Here is a 19,539-nt window from a genome sequence, read left to right on the forward strand (position 1 = left end):
TGTGTGCAACACTGAATAAAAGTAATTATATTCATAGGTTTGATAGATCTTTCACTTGTTCTTCATTTGTTTTAGTCAAACAAACCTCAGAGAAACTAAATAACATGGATTGTGATAATGGATGTCATATTCTTGCCATGTTGCCCTCCTCTAAAGCGAAGAACTTCTCCAGTGGAGATCTCTGGAGTTACTGCGAATTTCCAGTGCCAGACGATACATTATAACGGGGTGTTGATGGGGGGTTGACAATGTTGGAGTGAATCAGTGAAGTGAATAGCCAATAAGCATGACTGTGGTATAATCTAGACTGCTGATTGGCTGTCTACATTCCATATGTTCTTGTTATTACTAGGCGTTAGAGCAGCGCAATATGACAATATATATATCATTATTGTGATAATTTACATCACAATACAAAACAATATGCTTTTCTGAACATGAGTACTTGTAGAACACTTGAACAACTGTGTTTCATTATAAAGAGAGCAAAATTAGTCCCATCTAACTGGATTCAATACAACACGGTATGCCAAATATTGAATGAAAATCATTATAGTCAAGGTTTTTAATAGTTTTTTAATGTAGCACTGCTGATTCTTTTTTCTCTGTTTGAACTGATCAGATGTCTGAAAAATAAAATCGTGACACATTATGAATATTTCTTCAAGTATTCTTCTGCAGTCTAAATCATATGGATATGTATTTCAAACTTGTATTTGATGGTGTGTTTATTGTGCTTCAGAAGAGCAGGATGTTTGGGCAATACTGCACTAAATATCTGCATTTTAGTAATTTTACTGCATTTGTAATCCTACAGAAATAAATCTCTTTAATGTCAGCACAGGTGGATCTAGTTCTATATTCATTACCAATTCCGTTCCATAAGCGTTTGTGTATGATCCTCAGCATCGGCTGATGCGTACAGGAAAAATATCAGTGATGAGCGTCAGTCTGCAATATCCCTGGTTATTAACGTCAGTGTTTCTTGAATAGTTTGTAATCTGTCGCAGTCTGTAAACGTTCCCACTTCCAGGACCACACACTCCTATCTAGTCTGGGTGAGACACTCTTTCGGGTTGTTATTTTCAAAGAAGGTATTGAAAGGTGTTGTTCAGGCATCAGTATCAAAGTCAAGGTTTCTGTATCGATATCAAAAAAGTAGTTCTTGTGGAAATTTGACCTTTTGACTCTTATGTTTGCCTCAGATGGACAGAAGATCAAGGGAAAAACAAGTGTACGTGTGTTTTCTGTGTATGATCTCTTGAGTGAGTGTGGAAAGTACTTGTGTATTAGCTGCTGTATATAGTGAACCAGAAATATGCAGTGCTGTCCTCACCTCCTCTCTGTAATGTTTGAGAGTGCCGGTCAGGTAGTCTGGCTCACGGCGCTGGGAAATGTGTTATGCCGAGTTCATTTGAAGTGATAATAAGGTGTGTGTGTGTGTGTGTGTGTGCGCGTGGAAAGTTAAAGCGAGCTGTGTACTGAGCATTTGATTGGCTTGTTGCTTTCTGTTTTTTCTGGAGAAATGTACCTGAACTGCTGATGCGAGGACCGCTGTTAAAATCCTCTTTTCTCGCAATTATCTCAAAGAGCCGGACTCATCATCATGGAAGACAGCAAGTTGCAGCCTGACCCTGAGCTCATGTGCTCGAAAGCAGGGAGTATTTAATAAGCACTGTTACAGCAAATCACCCGCCAGAAGGGAACTGCTGCTGTGCTCTCGCTCGCTTTGGCGTTCTGAATATTTCACATTGGATGAGCAATATATGAATCACAGCGCAGTTTTCAGTTCCTTTTTTGTTTCGGAGGCTTTTCGCCTTCTGTTCTTGTCTTCAGTGAGTGAAATGCTTCCTCATCGGAGTTCATCTGAGTTGGTTGACCTGACTAGTGTACAGCAGTCCCCTTAATGACCCTGAAAAACCTTTAGCAGTGTGTTTGGGGTCATCGTTCTGCTGGAAGTTTAAGCATCATCGGCCATCTACCATCTTTTGAGAGGTTTGGTTGAATCTAGGCAGTTAAGGTGCTTTTGTTTATTTCAGAATTCATCCTGATACTGCCTTCACCATGTTTCACAGATGAGGTGGTATGGTTTGGATCATGAACCTTTTTTTCCTCTGCATTTTCCTCATTCCATCATGCTGGTACAGATTATTTCTTCTTATTTGTTCACAAGAACTTAACGGACTGTTTTTGTACTTCTTAATAGGGCTGCACTGATGACCACAACACTATGATGGTAGAATGATGTCAGCGGTGTTGAGCATGTCCTTGCCAAGGTCACGCATGTTTCCTTTTTTCCACAAGATCAGAGCTAAGTGAAGCACATTTTAAAGCAGAAGAAGTAACCCCGCCTCTTCTGCATCGCGCTGGTGCCGCTCTTGTGTATGCTTTCCACCTCAAGTGTCACATGAACAACAACAACAGAAGGTCACTGTACTAAAAAAAAAAGACACATGTAGTGATGCAGTAGGCTAACCAAGTTACTAAGCAAGGGGTCACAACCGAAATGTTAAGAAGAGGCATTTTGTCCTTTCAATAAAAATCAAACCACCTTGGGAGCCACAACATTGTGTGTCCATTTTACCATCTTGGCTGTTAATGTCTCAGTGTGCGCTACTAGCATAGGCTAGTAAGCTTTAGCTCAGCTATAGCTGCTTTTCTCACATCTCTGGCAGGAAACTTTTCTGCAGAAGTAGACTAGTTCCTTGTAAAATGTCTCCCAGCGTCAGCTTCTCATCTGCCAGCTTCAATTTCCCGTTCCACCTTAAACGGTGCCTGAGAATATAACTGCTGCACCATTTAAGGTGGAACGGGAACAAGAAGCTGATTTCAGCCTCTGACTTTTTAGTGTTTGACAGTTTCTTGTTGCAGATTAAATGTATCAGGAAACAAGCTGAGTGCTTATAAACACAGATCAATCCAGTCATCTCCAAATAATCGATGTTCTGTTGTCTGCGTTGCTATGGTGACCAGCAGTCTGCGTGCCAATCTTCAGGGTTAAAGGTTGGTGAATTAGCAGTGATAGGCTACTTTAAGGCCTATCTTCCAGCGTTTAATGCCATTTATTGCTAAAACTGTGTTTGAATAGTGTATCAGAACAATCAGCGGAGCTTTATTTTACTGCAAAGGATGACTATTTTATTTTCACCTAAAAATCTGATTCTGCTGTGGAGCCGCAACAGCGCAGTAAAAGAGCCGCACGCAGCTCCGGAGCTGTAAGTTTCCAACCCCTGTACTAAGCTAACTAATGCAAAGATATGAAGCCTGTTCTTTTGATGCACCGAAGAATTAAACAAATTCTGTTTTGCATAAATGCCACCCCACCCGCCCTCCCACGCTTCTGACAGTCATATCGCATACTGTAGTGGTAACATATCCAAACATTGCGGTAAGACAGTGTGACCATAATGGACACACTTTTTAGGAAACTCCACTCTGGACCTTCTCTTAAAGGCCCCATATCAAGGGCCCTGGATTTTCCTCTCTTTTTTGAAATAAAATAATTTGATGTATTTTGTATATAAACCCTGGTTCAAAGGGTTTTTAACCATATTGATATCAGAGGTGTTTATTTTTGAGTGTTTTTTTTCCATTTCGTACAGTAAAAGAGATCAACAGGAATGTAAAATTTGATCTTTTTTCCTTTATCTTTTCTTACTTTTTTGCTTTTATCCTGCAAATTGCCGTTTAGTCTGTGCTGATTCAGTGAGGAGGTAAATTTCTCTTCTTTTCTTTTTAATTTGGCTAATTGAGTTTGATTGAGCACTTTGTGCCTCTCTGCTCTGTCTCGTCTCTGCTACTCTTTTCTCTCCGGTCTGAAAAACTTTCTGACTATTTCTGACCGGCTATGTGAAGAACTGGCCATGCTTCACCAGGGGTCACCGGGAGTGTGATATCATTCAGAAGCCCTCTGCCTTTCCCTCACGTCTCTCGCCTGCTTCAGTGCTCCTAACAAGCTGCAGCAGCAACCCAGTAGGACCTTCTTAGCTGTTCATACAAGAGCATTTAAAGTTCAGTGTTAATTTGAACATTTTAATACAGTAACATCTACCAGAGAGTGAGGAGAGAGAGTTAGAGAAATACAGAGTGTCACTGTAACAGCAAGTTTTTGTTCCTCCTTCACACTCAGTGCGTCTGTTTGAATTAGCCATTTAACATGAGCCTTTTAGAGGTCGTCCGCAGTCCGTGCTTCCCCTGCTTTCTAAAGGAGTCGGCTTCATTCTGGAGAGAAATGCTCCACAATGGGTCTAACCTCTCACCAAAAGCACTTCCAGTCTCTCCGTACTTCGCACTTCGGCTTTTTTAATGTGGCTGCTGAACAAAGAGAGACATATTTGATGATTTTTCTCTTTGATTAACGCAAATGAGGCTTTGCCGAGGACCCGCAGAGACGATTATTCCAGAATATTTTTCTCATCAGTCGAGGAGGTGGAGGGCAATGAAAACATCAACTGCTGTGAGATCCACCTGTTCTCTCTCTCTCTCTCTCTATCTCTCTCTCACTCACTGGCACACACACTCTCACACACACACACACACACACACATTCCCTTACCTCTATCTCACCCTCTCTCTCTCTCATTCCCTCTGCCTCTCTCTCTCTCTCATTCCCTCTGCCTCTCTCTCTCTCTCTCTCTCTCTCTCACACACCCATTCCCTCTCCTCTGCCTCTCTCTATCTCTCCCCTTTTCTCTGCCTCCCTTTCTCTCTCTTTCCCCCTGCCACTCTATCATTCTCTTTGCCTTTCTCACTCTCTCTCATTCCCTCTGCCTCTCTCTTTCTCTCTCTCTCATTCCCTCTCTCTCTCTCTCCCCCTCTCTCTCCCTCTCTCTCTCTCTCTCTCTCCCCCTCTCTCCCCCTCTCCCTCTCTCTCTCCCCCTCTCTCTCTCTCTCATTCCCTCAGCCTCTCTCTCTCTCTCTCATTCCTTCTGCCCCCTCTCTCTCTCTCTCTCATATCTCTCTCTTTTCCCCTACCCCTCTATCATTCTCTTTGCCTTTCTCACTCCCTGTCTCATTCCTTCTCTCTCTTTCTCTCTCATCTCTCTCACTCTCTTCCCCCCCTTTCCCCTCTATCATTCTTTTTGCCTCTCTCTCTCTCTCTCTCTCTTCCCCCTATCATTCTCTTTGCCTTTCTCACTCTTTCTCTTTCATCACCTCTCTCTCTCTCTCTCTCTCTCTCTCTCTCTCTCTCTCTCTCTCTCTCTCTCTCTCTCTCTCTGTCTCTCTCTCTCTCTTTATTTGTAGAGGTTGATAGAGAGTCTTCAGTATTTTCTGTGCTGATCCTGGAGCAGCAGCTCTTTGTGCCTGAAGGCTGAGGTGTCACTGTGGCTCGTTTGTGTTGTCCATCTCTCGGCTTCGTCGCGCAGGGAGTCTGGGACGGCCCCTACAGCTGAGCCTGCTCCGTCCACTCTCAGGGGCTACATTCACATTACAAGCCTTGTTGCTCAATTACGATGTTTGGCTTTTTGGATATTTCACGTTCGTCAATGTCAGATCTCTCATTACAGTGAACGCACCCATACCCTGAAAGCAGCAGATGATCCATTTTTGTCACTGGATGATGATTTAAAAATAAATAAATAAATAAAATTTAAAATTCCAATCTGATCATTCTCGTTATAGTCACATGGGTACATGTTAGAAATGTATCCACTCTAGCAGTGCATATGAAAGCAGCTCAAATCTGATTAAAAAATTACTTCAGTGTTTAGACAACTCTGGAAAAACAGCTGTTTTCTGTGTTCACACAGCTCTTGTGTCACGTTCAAGCAAAAAATTGGTTTAGTGGCACATCAACCCTGTAATGTGAATGCATCTAATATCTGTCAGGACTAATGTAGATAATGATAAATCTGTGGAGGAGTCTGGATACATGTGACCTGATGGATATCATTAGCCTACACGCTGAAGTGTGATAACACGTATACACAAACAGCTGAATCCATGTTTGAGCAATGGTTCTTGTCACAGGTGCCATCTGCTTCATGTTTAAATCCAGCATAAAGGACTTAAGGTTGCACCCTATTGGCAAACAGCTTTTATTAAGCTAATGCTTCTGCTACTACTTGCTAGAGAGATCGATCATTCAGAGCCAGTCATTCTGTCTCCTGTTCTAATGAGAGTGGAAAGAGAGGGAGTTAGAGACAGAGTTGCTGAGCAGGCATGGTAATTCACCGGGAGAAAGACAGCCGCATTGTGCCGCTCCAGCATGTCCAATATTGGGCCGATTGTCATGCAAATTCTCCGGCCGGCGTTTGATTTGAGGGAGCGTAAGGCAGCGCCGCGCTTCAGTTCCGGTGAAATCTGATAAGCCGCCGATGTGACGTGCAGCCAGAGAGATGAGAGAGGAATACATTCGTTACCAGGCTGAATGGAGTGGAGCAGTTATTAAACTGAACCATAAGGCGTATGTGCAGACTCTCATTTTTAATTCTAGTTTGCAGTGTCAGATATGCCATCGCAGATCATATAAGCACAAAAAATACTCTAGAAAATTTATGTTGTTTGCTCGGTCGCACTGTTTCTCTAAGGAGCTGTAAAACTGAGGCCTGTTCAACTAACTCCACCAAGGGCCCCTGCGTAGAGCTTTAATTGAGCCTAAAATTGTGAAAGGTGGTGAATATTGCCAGAGTCTGACCCAGTCCACAGCAAGTTTTGAATCTGAGCCCCAACCTAAGTGATGCCGAACAAGTTCTGTCCCAACCAAACTGTAGCCCACAGCGCTTCTGTCCGAACCCGACTGTAGCCTGACAGAATTCTGCCTCAGTCTGACTGTAACCTCACAACATTGTCCAAACCTGATAGCAGCCTGACAAGGTTCTGTCTGAACCTGACTAACCATCACAGTTCTGTCCCACCTCAACCTAGCCCACCATGCTTCTGTTAGAATCTGACTGTAGCCCAACAAAATTGTCCAAACCCAACTGTAGCCAGACAAAATTGTATCTCAGCCTGGCAAAATTCTGTCCTAGCCAGACTGTTGCCCGACAAAAGGGTGTCCTAGTCAGACTGATACCTGGCAAAGTTCTGTTCCGGCCCAACTGTAGTCCAACAAAATTCTGTCCCAGCCTGACAAAATTCTGTCCTAGCTGAACTGTTGCCTGTCAAACCTGTGTCCTAGGTAGACTGTAGCCTGACAAAATTCTGTCGCAGGCCAACAAACTCTGTCCTAGCCGGATTGTTGCCTGAAAAATTCTGTTCCAGCTTAACTATGGACGGACAGAATTCTGTCCCAACCTGACTGTAGCCTGACAAAACTTTCTTCCAGCCCGACTGTTGCCTGACAAAATTCTGTCCCTGCCTGACAAAATTTTCTTCTAGCCCGACTGTAGCCTGACAAAATTTTCTTCTAGCCCGACTGTAGCCTGACAAAATTTTCTTCCAGCCCGACTGGAGCCTGACAAAATTCTTAGTCTTGATACACTTTACGTAATGTATGATTCTCATGCTGTGCACTGCTGTCATGTAAATGACAGATCAAGTTTACTTTAACAGGAAGTTTATGAGAGACTACAATGTGAAATCTGAATCTGATCTGAGCCCAGCAAATATTTCAGAAACTAGGTCCAACTTCTGCATAAGTATTCAGGTGCCATCAGGTTTAGACAAATATTTCAAGCTCGACTGCCATCTCCAAGTTTCGTCCTTGATGCTTCCTTCGTTGCTTTTTTCTTTTTTCTCTGTCTCTGTTTCTGTCTTTGTAAAGTACCATTTGACATGCAAAATAAGTAAGGCTTTATCTGTGTCGCAACATGTACCTGTTTACACAGCAAGCAGCCAATCAGGCATGCATTCCTTTACCAAGCCTTTAAATGAGTGCTTTACTCACAAACGCTAATGCAGTAAAAATGTAGTTACCATAAGCTCAAAATGCTTACCAGGCCCTACTGAGTTAGTTTTATTAGTAGTAGCATTGCCCATTACTTTAGTTTAGTGATTGAATTCAGCAGATAATAACTAAGCCCGTTTGATTTAAAGAATAGTTCAGCAAAAAACCTAAATTATACCGTTTACTCCAAATGTAGGCTGTTGGCCAAGACTTGTTTGGACGCCAAAGTTTGGTTCTGTAGTTTTGCACAGGAATTCTGAGGCTAATGTACCCAATAATCAGTGGAAGCTCATGTACACCAGTTAACATTGTGCATACCTAAATCATCACATCCATTAACCTCATAGCTCCAGCACTAAACTGAGGATCACCAGACGTGTATGGCCAAGTTGGGCGGAAGGAGACTGAACCGTGATATACAGTGATGCTACAAGACTGGGAGTAAAGAACATTGCTTAAAGTGAGTGAAGCCAGACTAAATCATCACTGACCACAGCCCAGATTCCACAACTCTTGCTGGGGCAACGCTATCTTGCATAACGAAGATTAAAACATCCGCCTGAAGCCAGATTTATTACTTGTTGATGTTTCATAGCTTGGTGACCTGATTCATGGCCTTTTTGAAGGAGTGCCTTATTGATAAAGGGAGTGGTTGGACTGATATGAGGAGGAAATGACTACTGCGTTCCTTCAGGTAGCACATGACTCCTCTTCCTCTGGTGAAGGTGGTGTTGGCCCAGCCCTACCTGCAGACAGGTCTTAACAGAGTGTACAGTCTGTGTTTCTTGCTGTTGCAATGGTACAAGCTCTGGTGAATGTTTCTGAGGGTTTCCTCCCATCCGGACCCCCACAGCTCCTCCGTGGAGGAGAGAGAGGGAGCGTTCGTTCTCTTCACTCGCAGCTCCTCACCTCTTTGATCCGCTATAAACTCACTGCAGGTAGGCTGTCTGATCTTTATGGCTGGTGTTTGACTGTGTTGACTATACGAGTTATACTAATTCTTATTCTTATTCCCATCACTGAATATGAGTGTTTCAGTTTGATGTTATTATTTGCTGCACTTTGTCGTATTTTTATGTTTAATAACATGTACTGTGCGTAGTGTACATATGTGTAAATACTATGAAAACAAACTACTGTAGCTTCCAAATGCCCTCTTAGAGATAAATAAAGTACCTTTGTATACAAATGTTCAGGCACCTCTTACATGTTTAGTTGGTTTCCTACAGAGAACATATTTTAAGGTACATTTTAAGACCCAATTACTTTAATTTGTTTAATTACTGAATATATTAGGAATGAAAAAACATGAGAATGTGGTCTGAGCGAAAGTTTTTATGCATTTTATACCTTGTTTTATTTTTTGCAGTATGTTAAACTGAGCAAATAAATAGAAATTGTGCACTAAAATTTGCAGAAAATGCAGTGTTTGAGTTTATTCTCTGTAGAGGATGTGGTAACTTGTTTTCACGCAGAAAAACAACAAAACATCTAATTTGAGCAGGACTGTTTATACTTATGCATACAGCTGTGTATCTGTCAGTCAGTCTTTTTGTCTGGCTGTCTGTCTGGCTATCTTTCTGGATGTTTATCTGTCTGACTCTCTAGCTATTCATCAGTCTGACAGTCTGTCTTTCTGAACAGCAAATCCAAAGTTCACACAGTCCTTTACAAGTCTGTTTCAGTATTTTTGGTAAAATTCTGTAATTTTACAGTGAATTGCTGTAACACACAGTCTTATTATTACTTATTTTTCAATAAGTAACTTTAATGTTTTTTACATAAAGAAATGTAGCCTGTCTAATGTGTGATTTCTATTGTTAAGTTTGCATCTAAAGAATGTTTAGCGCTTCAAACGGTTTGGCGATGTAGGCTGTGGAAACAAAAGTTGTTGGCAATATTTTAATGTGAGCACAACTTTTTGTCCATAAACTAAAATTTGTTTACTGATACCCATAATTTAGTGAAAACCTACTTTTGAAAAGAGCTCTATATGGCAGAGATGGCAGATGGCAATAATAATAATAATAATAATAATAATAATAATAATAATAATAGTAATAGAATACAACTTCTTGATTAGTATGTTAAGGTGAAATTAGAGAAGCCAAAGGTACACAAGTTGCAACATGCATGAAATTATTGATGAAAACATGACAAACACAACTTTTTTGATCAATAAACAAAAATCATTCTAACAACAGTTTTTTTTGCTGAAAGTCAGTTTGATATAAATAAGACACTGGATGGGAGACTAAATTGGATTTCCAGGTTCTAAAAGCTTTTGAGCTCCAGCTTTTATATTGGTTATGGATCAATAAAAATACATTTTATTTGCAGTATTTATTTGTGTAGAAAGTCATTGGAAACGGCTGTTGTCATGCATGATGGTAAGAATTTCCGCCTATGATTGTGTATTGTTGTCATTTCAAGAACAAGCATAATAAAGCAGTGATCAATGCAGACATTTCTGCTGTATAAGTAGCTTTTTCTAATGCAGTTACCACCGCAACGGTAATGCTAACGATAAAACTGTGTGTTTTACTATGTTCAGTAAATACTTGAATCATAACCTACCATTGAATATTAATATTGGAAACTGATAGCCTGTTGGGTTTATCTTTGCCTGTTAGTTGTCTGCTTAGTTGGTCAACATAGTTCTAGTTGTTAAGAAAACAATTTCGCACACAACCAGGTTCTTATGTAGGATTACATATGTTTAGTTCTGATGCTAATGATGGTCCCATCTTTTAATATGCTCAGTGGTTCATATGAGCGGCATAACGCGCATTAATACAGCTTTCAGTTGTTGTTGTGTAATAGGTTTGGTATATTGAGTGTTTTACCCCAGCTTTGAACGTGGCTCAGCCAATCAGGTTTGAGAGCCAGATCTATTCAATTTATAATTGTTATTACCATGATTAGGCAAAGCTACAAAGGTGAGGCTTGTATTTGCTTTGAAAGGCTTGTTGCAGCTCATAGTCATGGCATAGTGAGGAAAGAAAAAGCAGTATGTCTGTGTGTGTAATCTGTACTGTTACTGTACACGTTTTTTAATTATTATGATGTAAATTTTTTGCTTCTACCATCTACCCCTAGTGTCTGTGTGCACCTTTGTGTATGTGTCTGTGTGTGGTGCTTGTCTAACTGCTGAACCTGGGAAGTGTTCCAGATCCTCTGGGCGTGTCCGACAGAGAGTAAAACATTTTTCAGCTGTTGTTTATTCACTTGTTTATTCACTCGTTCTTTCTTTCTTTCTTTCTTTCTTTCTTTCTTTCTTTCTTTCTTTCTTTCTTTTTCTCCCCCACAGAAAGTCAAACATTTGCAGAGGCTAATTATAGTCTTTTGCATTCTCTGTTGTCAGTCGTTTAATTACATATTACAAAACATACAAACCTTGGCTTTATCTTCCTCAGCGTGTCTGCTAGAGGTTTGTTTGTGTGTGTGTGTGTGTGTGTGTGTGTGTGTGTGTGTGTGTGTGTGTGTGTGCTGCGGGCTGTGGGCTGAGGGGATTTGGGGGGTAGACGTTGTGCCCTTTCTGAAAGGTGGAATTAAAACTCACAGTCAGTCATTAAAGCTGCAGGTCGCTTCAGTGAGTCCTTCATGTTTCTTTAAGAATCCACAGCTCTGCTGGAAGGTTTTTGGTTTTAGGATCAAACGCGTTAATGACCAGCTTGGGGTAATTAGCCTGGATTGGCTGTGCTTAAGTGTGTGTGTGTGTGTGTGTGTGTGTGTGTGTGTGTGTGTGTGTGTGTGTGTGTGTGTGTGTGGTTTTTCTTAAATGTTTTTGGTTGAAAAATGTCATAACTGTGTAACCATGGAAAATCAGAGGAAAAAGTGTTGTACCTTGTAATATTGTAATGTATGTTTTTATTTATTTATTTATAACAAAATCTTTTTTTAAAACTCAAAGGTTAAAAACATTTCTTTTTGGATACTGTCAGACTTACATTCTCCACCCAAGTGTAAACGGAGCATCTGATATCTTTTGCATGCTAAACTGGCCACAATTACAGGGGTTTTGATCAGCTATTTTGTTCAGAATAGCTACCGGCACATCTCTGTGAAAATTTGTGAAGGTCACCACATTGTGCCTTTATTCAAAGTTTTATTTGAAACATTTAGTATCTTTTAAGCTGGATAGTCTCTCATATTTGCAAAACGCATACCCTTATGTTTCGTACAGGTTTGGTTTTCTTATAGCTCCAGTTTAAAAATCACCTGCCCTTTCATACCAAACAAAAACATTGATCTACGATTGGTTATTTTGCTTGTCAATCAAACGGCCCCTTCCTAACAAAGTAGGCGTTTTTTGCCAAATTAAGGGATACATTTGCCTTGCGAGATAGTAGATGGAGCTTAAGCAAGCAAGATGTCTGAAGTGTGGAGTTATTTCATTCTTGAGATAAGCAGAAATAAAAATGCATGTTTCAAAATCTCTTATGCCAAGATTTCAAGAGAAGGTATGACTAGCGAGGTTCACACTTTTAGATTTAAAGTATCAGAGATTGGTATCAGAAAGGGAAAAAGTGGTACGTGTGCATCCCTGATTACATGTAATATAATACTGCTTCTATTGGTCCATTCATCATGAAAGCTCTCCAAAAGTGATGTTCTGGCGTTGTATAAAAACAAATATATCTGTGTGTGTCAATCGAAATCAAATCACTATTCTTGTCATGTCACATTTACACACCTGTGTAGGTGAGTGAAAATTCTAGGTGCTTAGCGCCTCACGCAGCACAGTGTTAAATACACAAAATATATACATTTAACAAGCAGTTTACTATCCTTACACAAATTTAAAGATATGTACCGATCAGGCATAACATTATGATCCTTGTTTCTATGCTCATTGTCCATTTTATCAGCTCCACTTACTATATAGGTGCACTTTGTAGTTCTAGAATTACAGACTGTAGTCCATCTGTTTCTCTGCATACTTTGCCCCCTTTTACCCTGTTCTTCAGTGGTCAGGACCCCCATGGACCCTTACAGAGCAGGTACTATTTGGGTGGTGGATCATTCTCAGAACTGCAGTAACACTGACGTGGTGGTGGTGTGTTAGTGTGTGTTGCGCTGGTCTAAGTGGATCAGACACAGCAGTGCTGCTGGAGTTTTTAAACACTGTGCCCACTCACTGTCCACTCTATTAGACACTCCTATCTTGTCAGGGTAAAAGGCTAACGAAGTATGCAGAGAAACAGATGGACTACAGTCTGTAATTGTAGAACTACAAAGTGCACCTATATAGTAAGTGGAGCTGATAAAATGGACAACGAGTGTAGAAACAAGGAGGTGGTCATAATGTTATGCCTGATCAGTGTAGATATACAACATATACGCATTATCATACACAATAAACAAAATATGCAGATATAAACTAAGATATCCACATCATATGCACGAATATGACTGTGTATTTAAAAACAATGAAATTGTGTATTACAAAGTATGCAAATGTGAATACTGTGATTGTGTATTACAAATTGTACAAGCTATAAATATTTGAGATTATATATACATTATCATACATGCTTATCAGCAGTCCAGTAGTGCCATCAATACAAAGTACACAGAGGACGTAGTCATACATACATCGCACACACTAGAACACACTTTGTAATGTCCAGTACAGGCAACTTGTCTAATAAATACGACTCTGAGGAGAGTGGATGACGGTCTATAGAGGGTGTGCAGTCTGCAGTGAGCTGTTGTGTTGCTATAGAATACAGAGTGACTTATGCTTCATATGGGGTTCATATAGGTGTGATTGTCCATGTGAGTCCATGAGTTCATGTACACTGCGCAGTACGTAGCTGCTGGCTATTCAGCAGCCTAATGGCCTGGACTTTATGCTTCTGTACCGCCTGCTACTCGGCAGCAGCGAGAACAGGCAGTGGCTCGGGTGAGTGGGGTCCTTTATGATCGTCCTATTCATCTTCAGGCAGTGGCTGGTGTCTAACCACAGGAGAGATGGAAGCTGAACCCCAGAGAAGTGTGTATGATGTGTTTCTCTCTAAAAATCCTTGCTCCAAGCACACATTTCCTTGAGTACAGAGTTTGATTTATGTTTTATTTGCCTTGATTTGACACTAAAATTCCCTTCAGTGTTGACTTTTATGCCTTTTATTGGAACTGAAATATGGTATTGATTGTGCTTAGTGAAGGCTGAAAAGGCATGTGTGCACCACACATATCACTTTATGCAGTAGTGTCAATATGCTGTTTGCGAGAGGCAATTAAGCCTAGTGAGTCTTTAGGGAGGTTTTAGTGAGGCGGCTATAAGCTGCATAATGAGAGTGGCCAGGACCCTTTTCAGTTTTTTTTTTCTCGCTCGGCCGGACGTAGCACTTGTATAGGTTCTTCACCCGGTTTGTTTCGGATGTCCAGTGGAGACGAGACGAGGCCTGTTGGCCTCTATTTGAGCTGAATGCTTTATTCCTTCCTCACGGATTTCAAGTTTATTAGGGTGCGAGTAGCTTTCTGCATTAACCCCAGCTGAATGCGCGATTAAGCCGATGATGGGCGAGCGGCTAACTGATAGAGCCCCGGGGCCGTGATGGTGAATAAAGAGCCTGTTAAAGAATCCCTGATCAGGCTAACGTCACTAATCTGGAAGCTCTGGCTGTCTTTGATCTTGATAAATGATCCCAAGGCAAGCAGTAGCCACACCAAGCATTAATAATGCACTGTGCTGTCTGTTTTAGTTAGGGAACCTGAAGCACCAAACTCATTTGGGGATTTGTTTTATGACATGCACTCTTATTAGCAGCCAGTCAAGACTGGGCAAAATGAGGCAGCAGTGCAGTGTCGCAACCGTGTGTTGGATTTCAAGTTTTCCAGGGTGTAGGAGAAAGAGTTGTGAAGGGACCTGCCTGTAACGGTAAAGATGGCATCAGTGATAGTGCCAGTTTTGCATTCAATTGGAAGAAGAAGCGATGAGTCGTGAGATCTGCTCGGGCATATCCTGAAAGGTGCTTTCCTTTTCATGAAAGAACCTGCCTCTGTTTGCTTTCGCCTTAAAGAAGTCTTTATTTACTGTTGAGCACCAGTTTTAGAGTAAGAGGAGTAGTAATACTAATTATTCGTATTTTTATTCATTAATGATTTGTAAATTATTACAATTATTATTAATATTTACATAATTTTTGCTTTACAGTTGAAGGGAAAGATGAAAAAAACTTTTCCCTGTGGGATGATGTAGTTCAGTAGGGATCTGCAATTAAAGTTTTATAGATGAACTTTCATGCTTCTCACTTAGTATAAATGTAATTAAAACACTAACAGGTTTCAGCATGTTGCCTTAGTCATGGCATATTTTCTTCCAAGTGAGGTTCTGCGTGTGTGTATATGCGGCTCATTGCCATCATAACAAACCTCATATTGCCAAGTCTTTGACTTCATAAAGAAAAAGTGTTCTTGTAACAGAATCTTCTTCTCAAGTATTTGTGAAGTATTTGATCCATTGTAAACCCTTTAATCATTATGAAAGGTGGTGGTCATTAAAAAAAAGCAGTTTTGATATGATGGCAATATTATGCTTTTTAAACTGGACATCACCAGAAATATGAGACAACTGGTTCTCTTGTGTTTTGTTTTTACCTGGAAATCTGCTTCTAATATTAGTGTGATTTTATGTACACAAAACGCTTCGCATTTTTTTATGCCTCTTACAATTAAAGGGAAATTCACCAGATTTTTCAAAGTTTCAAAAGCTTCAAAGCTTTTCATAAATTCAATTTAGCATTGAATTATGCAGAAGTCCAAGTGGTTTGATATAAGTTTTACAACATTTTAATATTATCGACATAGATAATACATAGATATACAACTCAGACGCATGTAAGGTCACTGGTGGTTTTGGATAGTAAATAAAATGGCTATATTTATGTTATAGACATCATGACCCCTGGTTCCTATCACCCCTGCTGTAAAGAAATCTGACTCAGTTTCTCTACAATGCACCACTTCATATTAAACCACTCTGAATGACTTTGTCTCAAGAACTAAATTAAATTTTGAAAAATTGGTGGAATTCCCCTTTAATCAGGCTGTGTGTCACTGTGCCTTTAAGAGCAGTTTATGTAAATGACCTCTGTTCTGATTGGCTCCTTCTGCTTCATGCAAAAAGCAGTCCGGACTGAAACACTTCTTATAACTTCAGTGTAAATGGGCGTGGCTAAAATGCTTCAGACTGAATGTGTTGGTTTTTGTGACATCACAAAAACCATGTATTGAAAAGGGGCTGCTTTTGCAGTTTAGTGTCTGTAAATGGATACATTTTCATAAAATATATGTGCTACATGTACTATTTATGCATAAACTGTAATAATGTTTACATTCTTAGTTAAACTTTAAACAGAGCAAAGAAGACTTAGGTTTCTTACATGATTTTGGCCCGTATTTTGCAGCAAACAGCCTCAGATTGTCATGCCTTCGGGCATCTTCCCCTATTCCTGAAACACTAGCAGTGCAGCAGTGAGGAGGAGGAGCTTCAGGAAAGCTTAGAAATTTCTGCAGGAGTCTTGTGAGTCACGGCCGCCCAGCCACACACAGTCCAGCCTGCAAGGTTCCAGCTGGAGGTTAAATGGCCTGCTGTGATCCAGTGCAGCGCTGCCATTGTCATAGCAGTAGTACAGCCTGACTTCAGGTTCCAGTCTTGTCACCTTTGGACCACCTGTAGGTCAGGATAAAGCAGGCATGTGTGCGTGTGGCGGCGCACTGCAGTCAGAGGTTAGTCATCATTCTGCTCTTTACTGTTGGCTGCTGTAATGTTATGAGCCAGACCAGATGGCCAGAGCAGGTGAAGTAAAGGTTACACTATTGTGTGGCGTGTGTGTGCGTGCGCCCGTGCACCCACCTGCGTTTGAACTTCAGCCCCAGGCTTGTTCTCTCTCAGACATTCTTGTGGTGTGTGTGGTTGAAATGTGCAGTTTCTGCTTCTGGTATACATGACTCTCCATTTGGATTCACTTAAGTTTGGGTTCAGTTTGTTCTAGGAAATTGAAATCTATTGATATTTGTACACTTAGTGATCGATGGCATTGAGCAGAGCTTTGCCATTACATTACCTGTACTGAAGTGGAATTGACCTTAACTCTACGCTTGATCAATGAGCCTGTCCTGCTGGCAGTGCTTACGGTGGGTAGATTAATAAGGTCACACAGGAAATCAAAGGGTTCTTTATTTATGGATGCAGGCTAAATCTGCTCTCTGCTTCAGATATTCAACAAAGCACACATAATCTGGGCATATAAGTATGTGCACTCACACATTATCATTAGCTATGCGGAAGTCAGCAACACAGCTGCTTAGAAAGAAGTGTTGTTTTTCCTTCCGCCTTATTTGTGCTTTTAGAGAGGCCGAACAATGCAGGATGTAAGTGAAGTTGCCAAAGGCCTCATGAACACAGGCCTTTCTTGCTGAGTGAACAAACACTGAGTTTGTAGTGTCGCCTGGTTGCTAACAAACAGAAAGAGCCAGCGGGCTGGTTCGCTGGGCCAGTCACACACATTGCTTGGAATTGGTATGAGGAAAAAGAGGCGGGAGTCGACCAAAACTTGAAATGAAACTGAAATGTCATTGCAGAAATGAAAGAACGCTTTCATACTTTGGAATTTACTAGTCCCATCCTGAGCACCGACGGTGAAGCGGAGATGTGTTCATGCTCGTGCGTGTAAGTACTGAGCCGACAGAAAAGCCAGAACTTTTACAGTGAGTTAGGATGTATGTTATTATGAGTGCATTGTTTTTGGTCTCACCTTTTGCCTTCTTTAAAGGAATTCTTCACCCAGAAATGCTAATAGGGCCAGTAATGAATGAACACAAGGCACCAGTTAGCAAGAGCCCATTAGAATGAGCAGAATATTTTACAAACCAAGGGCCCCGTTTATAAAACACACTTCAGTCTCATTCTAAATTCGTTCTTAAGATAAATACTCAGCTTTTGAGCACAGCTGATTTATAAAAACGCCTTGCTGTTTGTATGTAAGGTTGGAAACCTGAGTTCATCTGTGCACATTTTCACTTCAAACTGACATTTTCTAAACCAAAATTAAATTTTCACATCTGATTGTGTGTGTGTGTGTGTGTGTGTGTGTGTGTGTGTTTATTTATTTATTTATTTATTTATTTATTTTTGTCATTTTCCAGTTTTTGACATAAATACCTGTTGCCCTTTACATTGTCTGTAAATTTCATGATCATTGGACCAAAACAAACATCCAAAATTACTAAATTACTTGGACAAAAAGTCTGGTTCTATTGACTTATATTAAAAGTAAAGCATGTTACTATTTTGGAGATATAAGGTTTGTTCCGACAGCAGCGACACATACACACAAATGTGTGTGTGTATATATATATATACACACAAATGTGTGTGTGTATATATATATATATTTATATATATATATATTTATATATATATGTATGTGTGTATGTGTCGCTGCTGTCGGAACAAAACCTTATATCTCCAAAATAGTTGGAATTGGAATAAATGAAGTACAAAGTACTTTAGTATTTTGTGAGCTATTAACTTTATTCAATTCCATCACCATCACATGTATAACATAGCACGATATAACATAGCAAAGCATTGATTAGCCAAACCAAGTGTTGGATGATAAGAGTGATACTGGGTGTCCTTGAGGAGAGGTTTGGAAATGTCCATGTAAACAAACGCGTTGACATGCATAAAATCACTTCTTATTGAATTAATGTTATTTGTATTTATTCTGTTGTTAGTGTTTCTATGAACAAATAAACACTTACGGCCAAGATAAACAGCTTTTTAATTCTAATTTGTCTCAGGTGCCTAAAATCTGCTGTCTGAACGAAACCTTGCATCTTAATGACAACTTTACAGGACAAGGAAAAAACATACATGCTTTACTTTTAATGTAAGTTAATGTCACCACACTTTTTTCAGAGTAATTTTAGGCCATTTCTTTTTATCTGTTCATCCTGAAATTTACACACAGTGTAAAGAGCAGCAAGCATTTTCAAATTAGGTCAGAAACTGAAAAATGCCAAAAATGTAGATATCAGGTTTTGCCTTGACAGATCCCTCCCTTTTTTTCTTCACTTTAAAAACCGCCAGCTGCTTTTTAAACTGCGTTAAACATTTCATGATAGATGTCCTAATCTGTGGTGTGCTTGCCCTTCATATTTTGTCAGATTTACTGTAATATTTGTCTATATATCTACATGCACCAGCCACACATATCACCATATAGCAGTGTGACACACTGGTAGATCACATTCCCACACTGAGTTTGAAATTTCTTAGTCTTAGGTTTCTTTCTATCTGTCTCCGGGTGATTCAGAGCACAGAGATATGAACACATAAACTACTCGGTGCTGTTTTCCTTTTGGTTTAGTATGAAAGCATGTCTATATTTTTAGTCTTTGTCTTTGCTATTGTTATCCTTGCATCCTAGAATGCTGTCGCACACAAAGCAAACCCGCTCAGGTAGATAAGCCTTAAAGCTATGTGTTTTTACTGATAAACAGTTAGCAGATAAAAGGAAGCATAACCTGCCAGTCAAGCATGGAAGAGTGCAAAATACAAACCTAGATAATTTTGGGGAATAAAACATTTAGTTACAGATCTGCCACTGCTGGAAAACGCTCAGTCGTGTGTGGTAAGGATCAGGATGGCAGTATATGAGCAGGGGACGCAGGTCAGGCAGCAAAATGGAGCAATA

At 40.3% G+C, this 19,539-nt stretch overlaps 1 protein-coding gene across 6 annotated transcripts in view; it reads left to right on the forward strand.

Moving 5' to 3' along the window:
* The window catches only part of LOC118807966 (plakophilin-4-like), a 168,291-nt gene that overhangs the window by 19,879 nt on the left and 128,873 nt on the right, over positions 1 to 19,539 (forward strand). For 4 of the 6 annotated variants that reach the window (XM_036570219.1, XM_036570228.1, XM_036570210.1 and 1 more), the window contains exon 1: positions 8,533 to 8,766. The exons of 1 other annotated variant lie outside the window; for it this stretch is intronic. In XM_036570219.1, the coding sequence (XP_036426112.1) occupies positions 8,625 to 8,766 (142 nt within the window). In that variant the 5' untranslated portion in view covers positions 8,533 to 8,624. Of the gene's footprint in view, positions 1 to 8,531; positions 8,767 to 19,539 lie in introns of those variants that run through there. One more of the 6 variants, XM_036570199.1, reaches the window with a different exon arrangement.

This window comes from Colossoma macropomum, unplaced genomic scaffold, assembly GCF_904425465.1.
Source record: "Colossoma macropomum unplaced genomic scaffold, Colossoma_macropomum, whole genome shotgun sequence".
Taxonomy (NCBI): domain Eukaryota; kingdom Metazoa; phylum Chordata; class Actinopteri; order Characiformes; family Serrasalmidae; genus Colossoma; species Colossoma macropomum.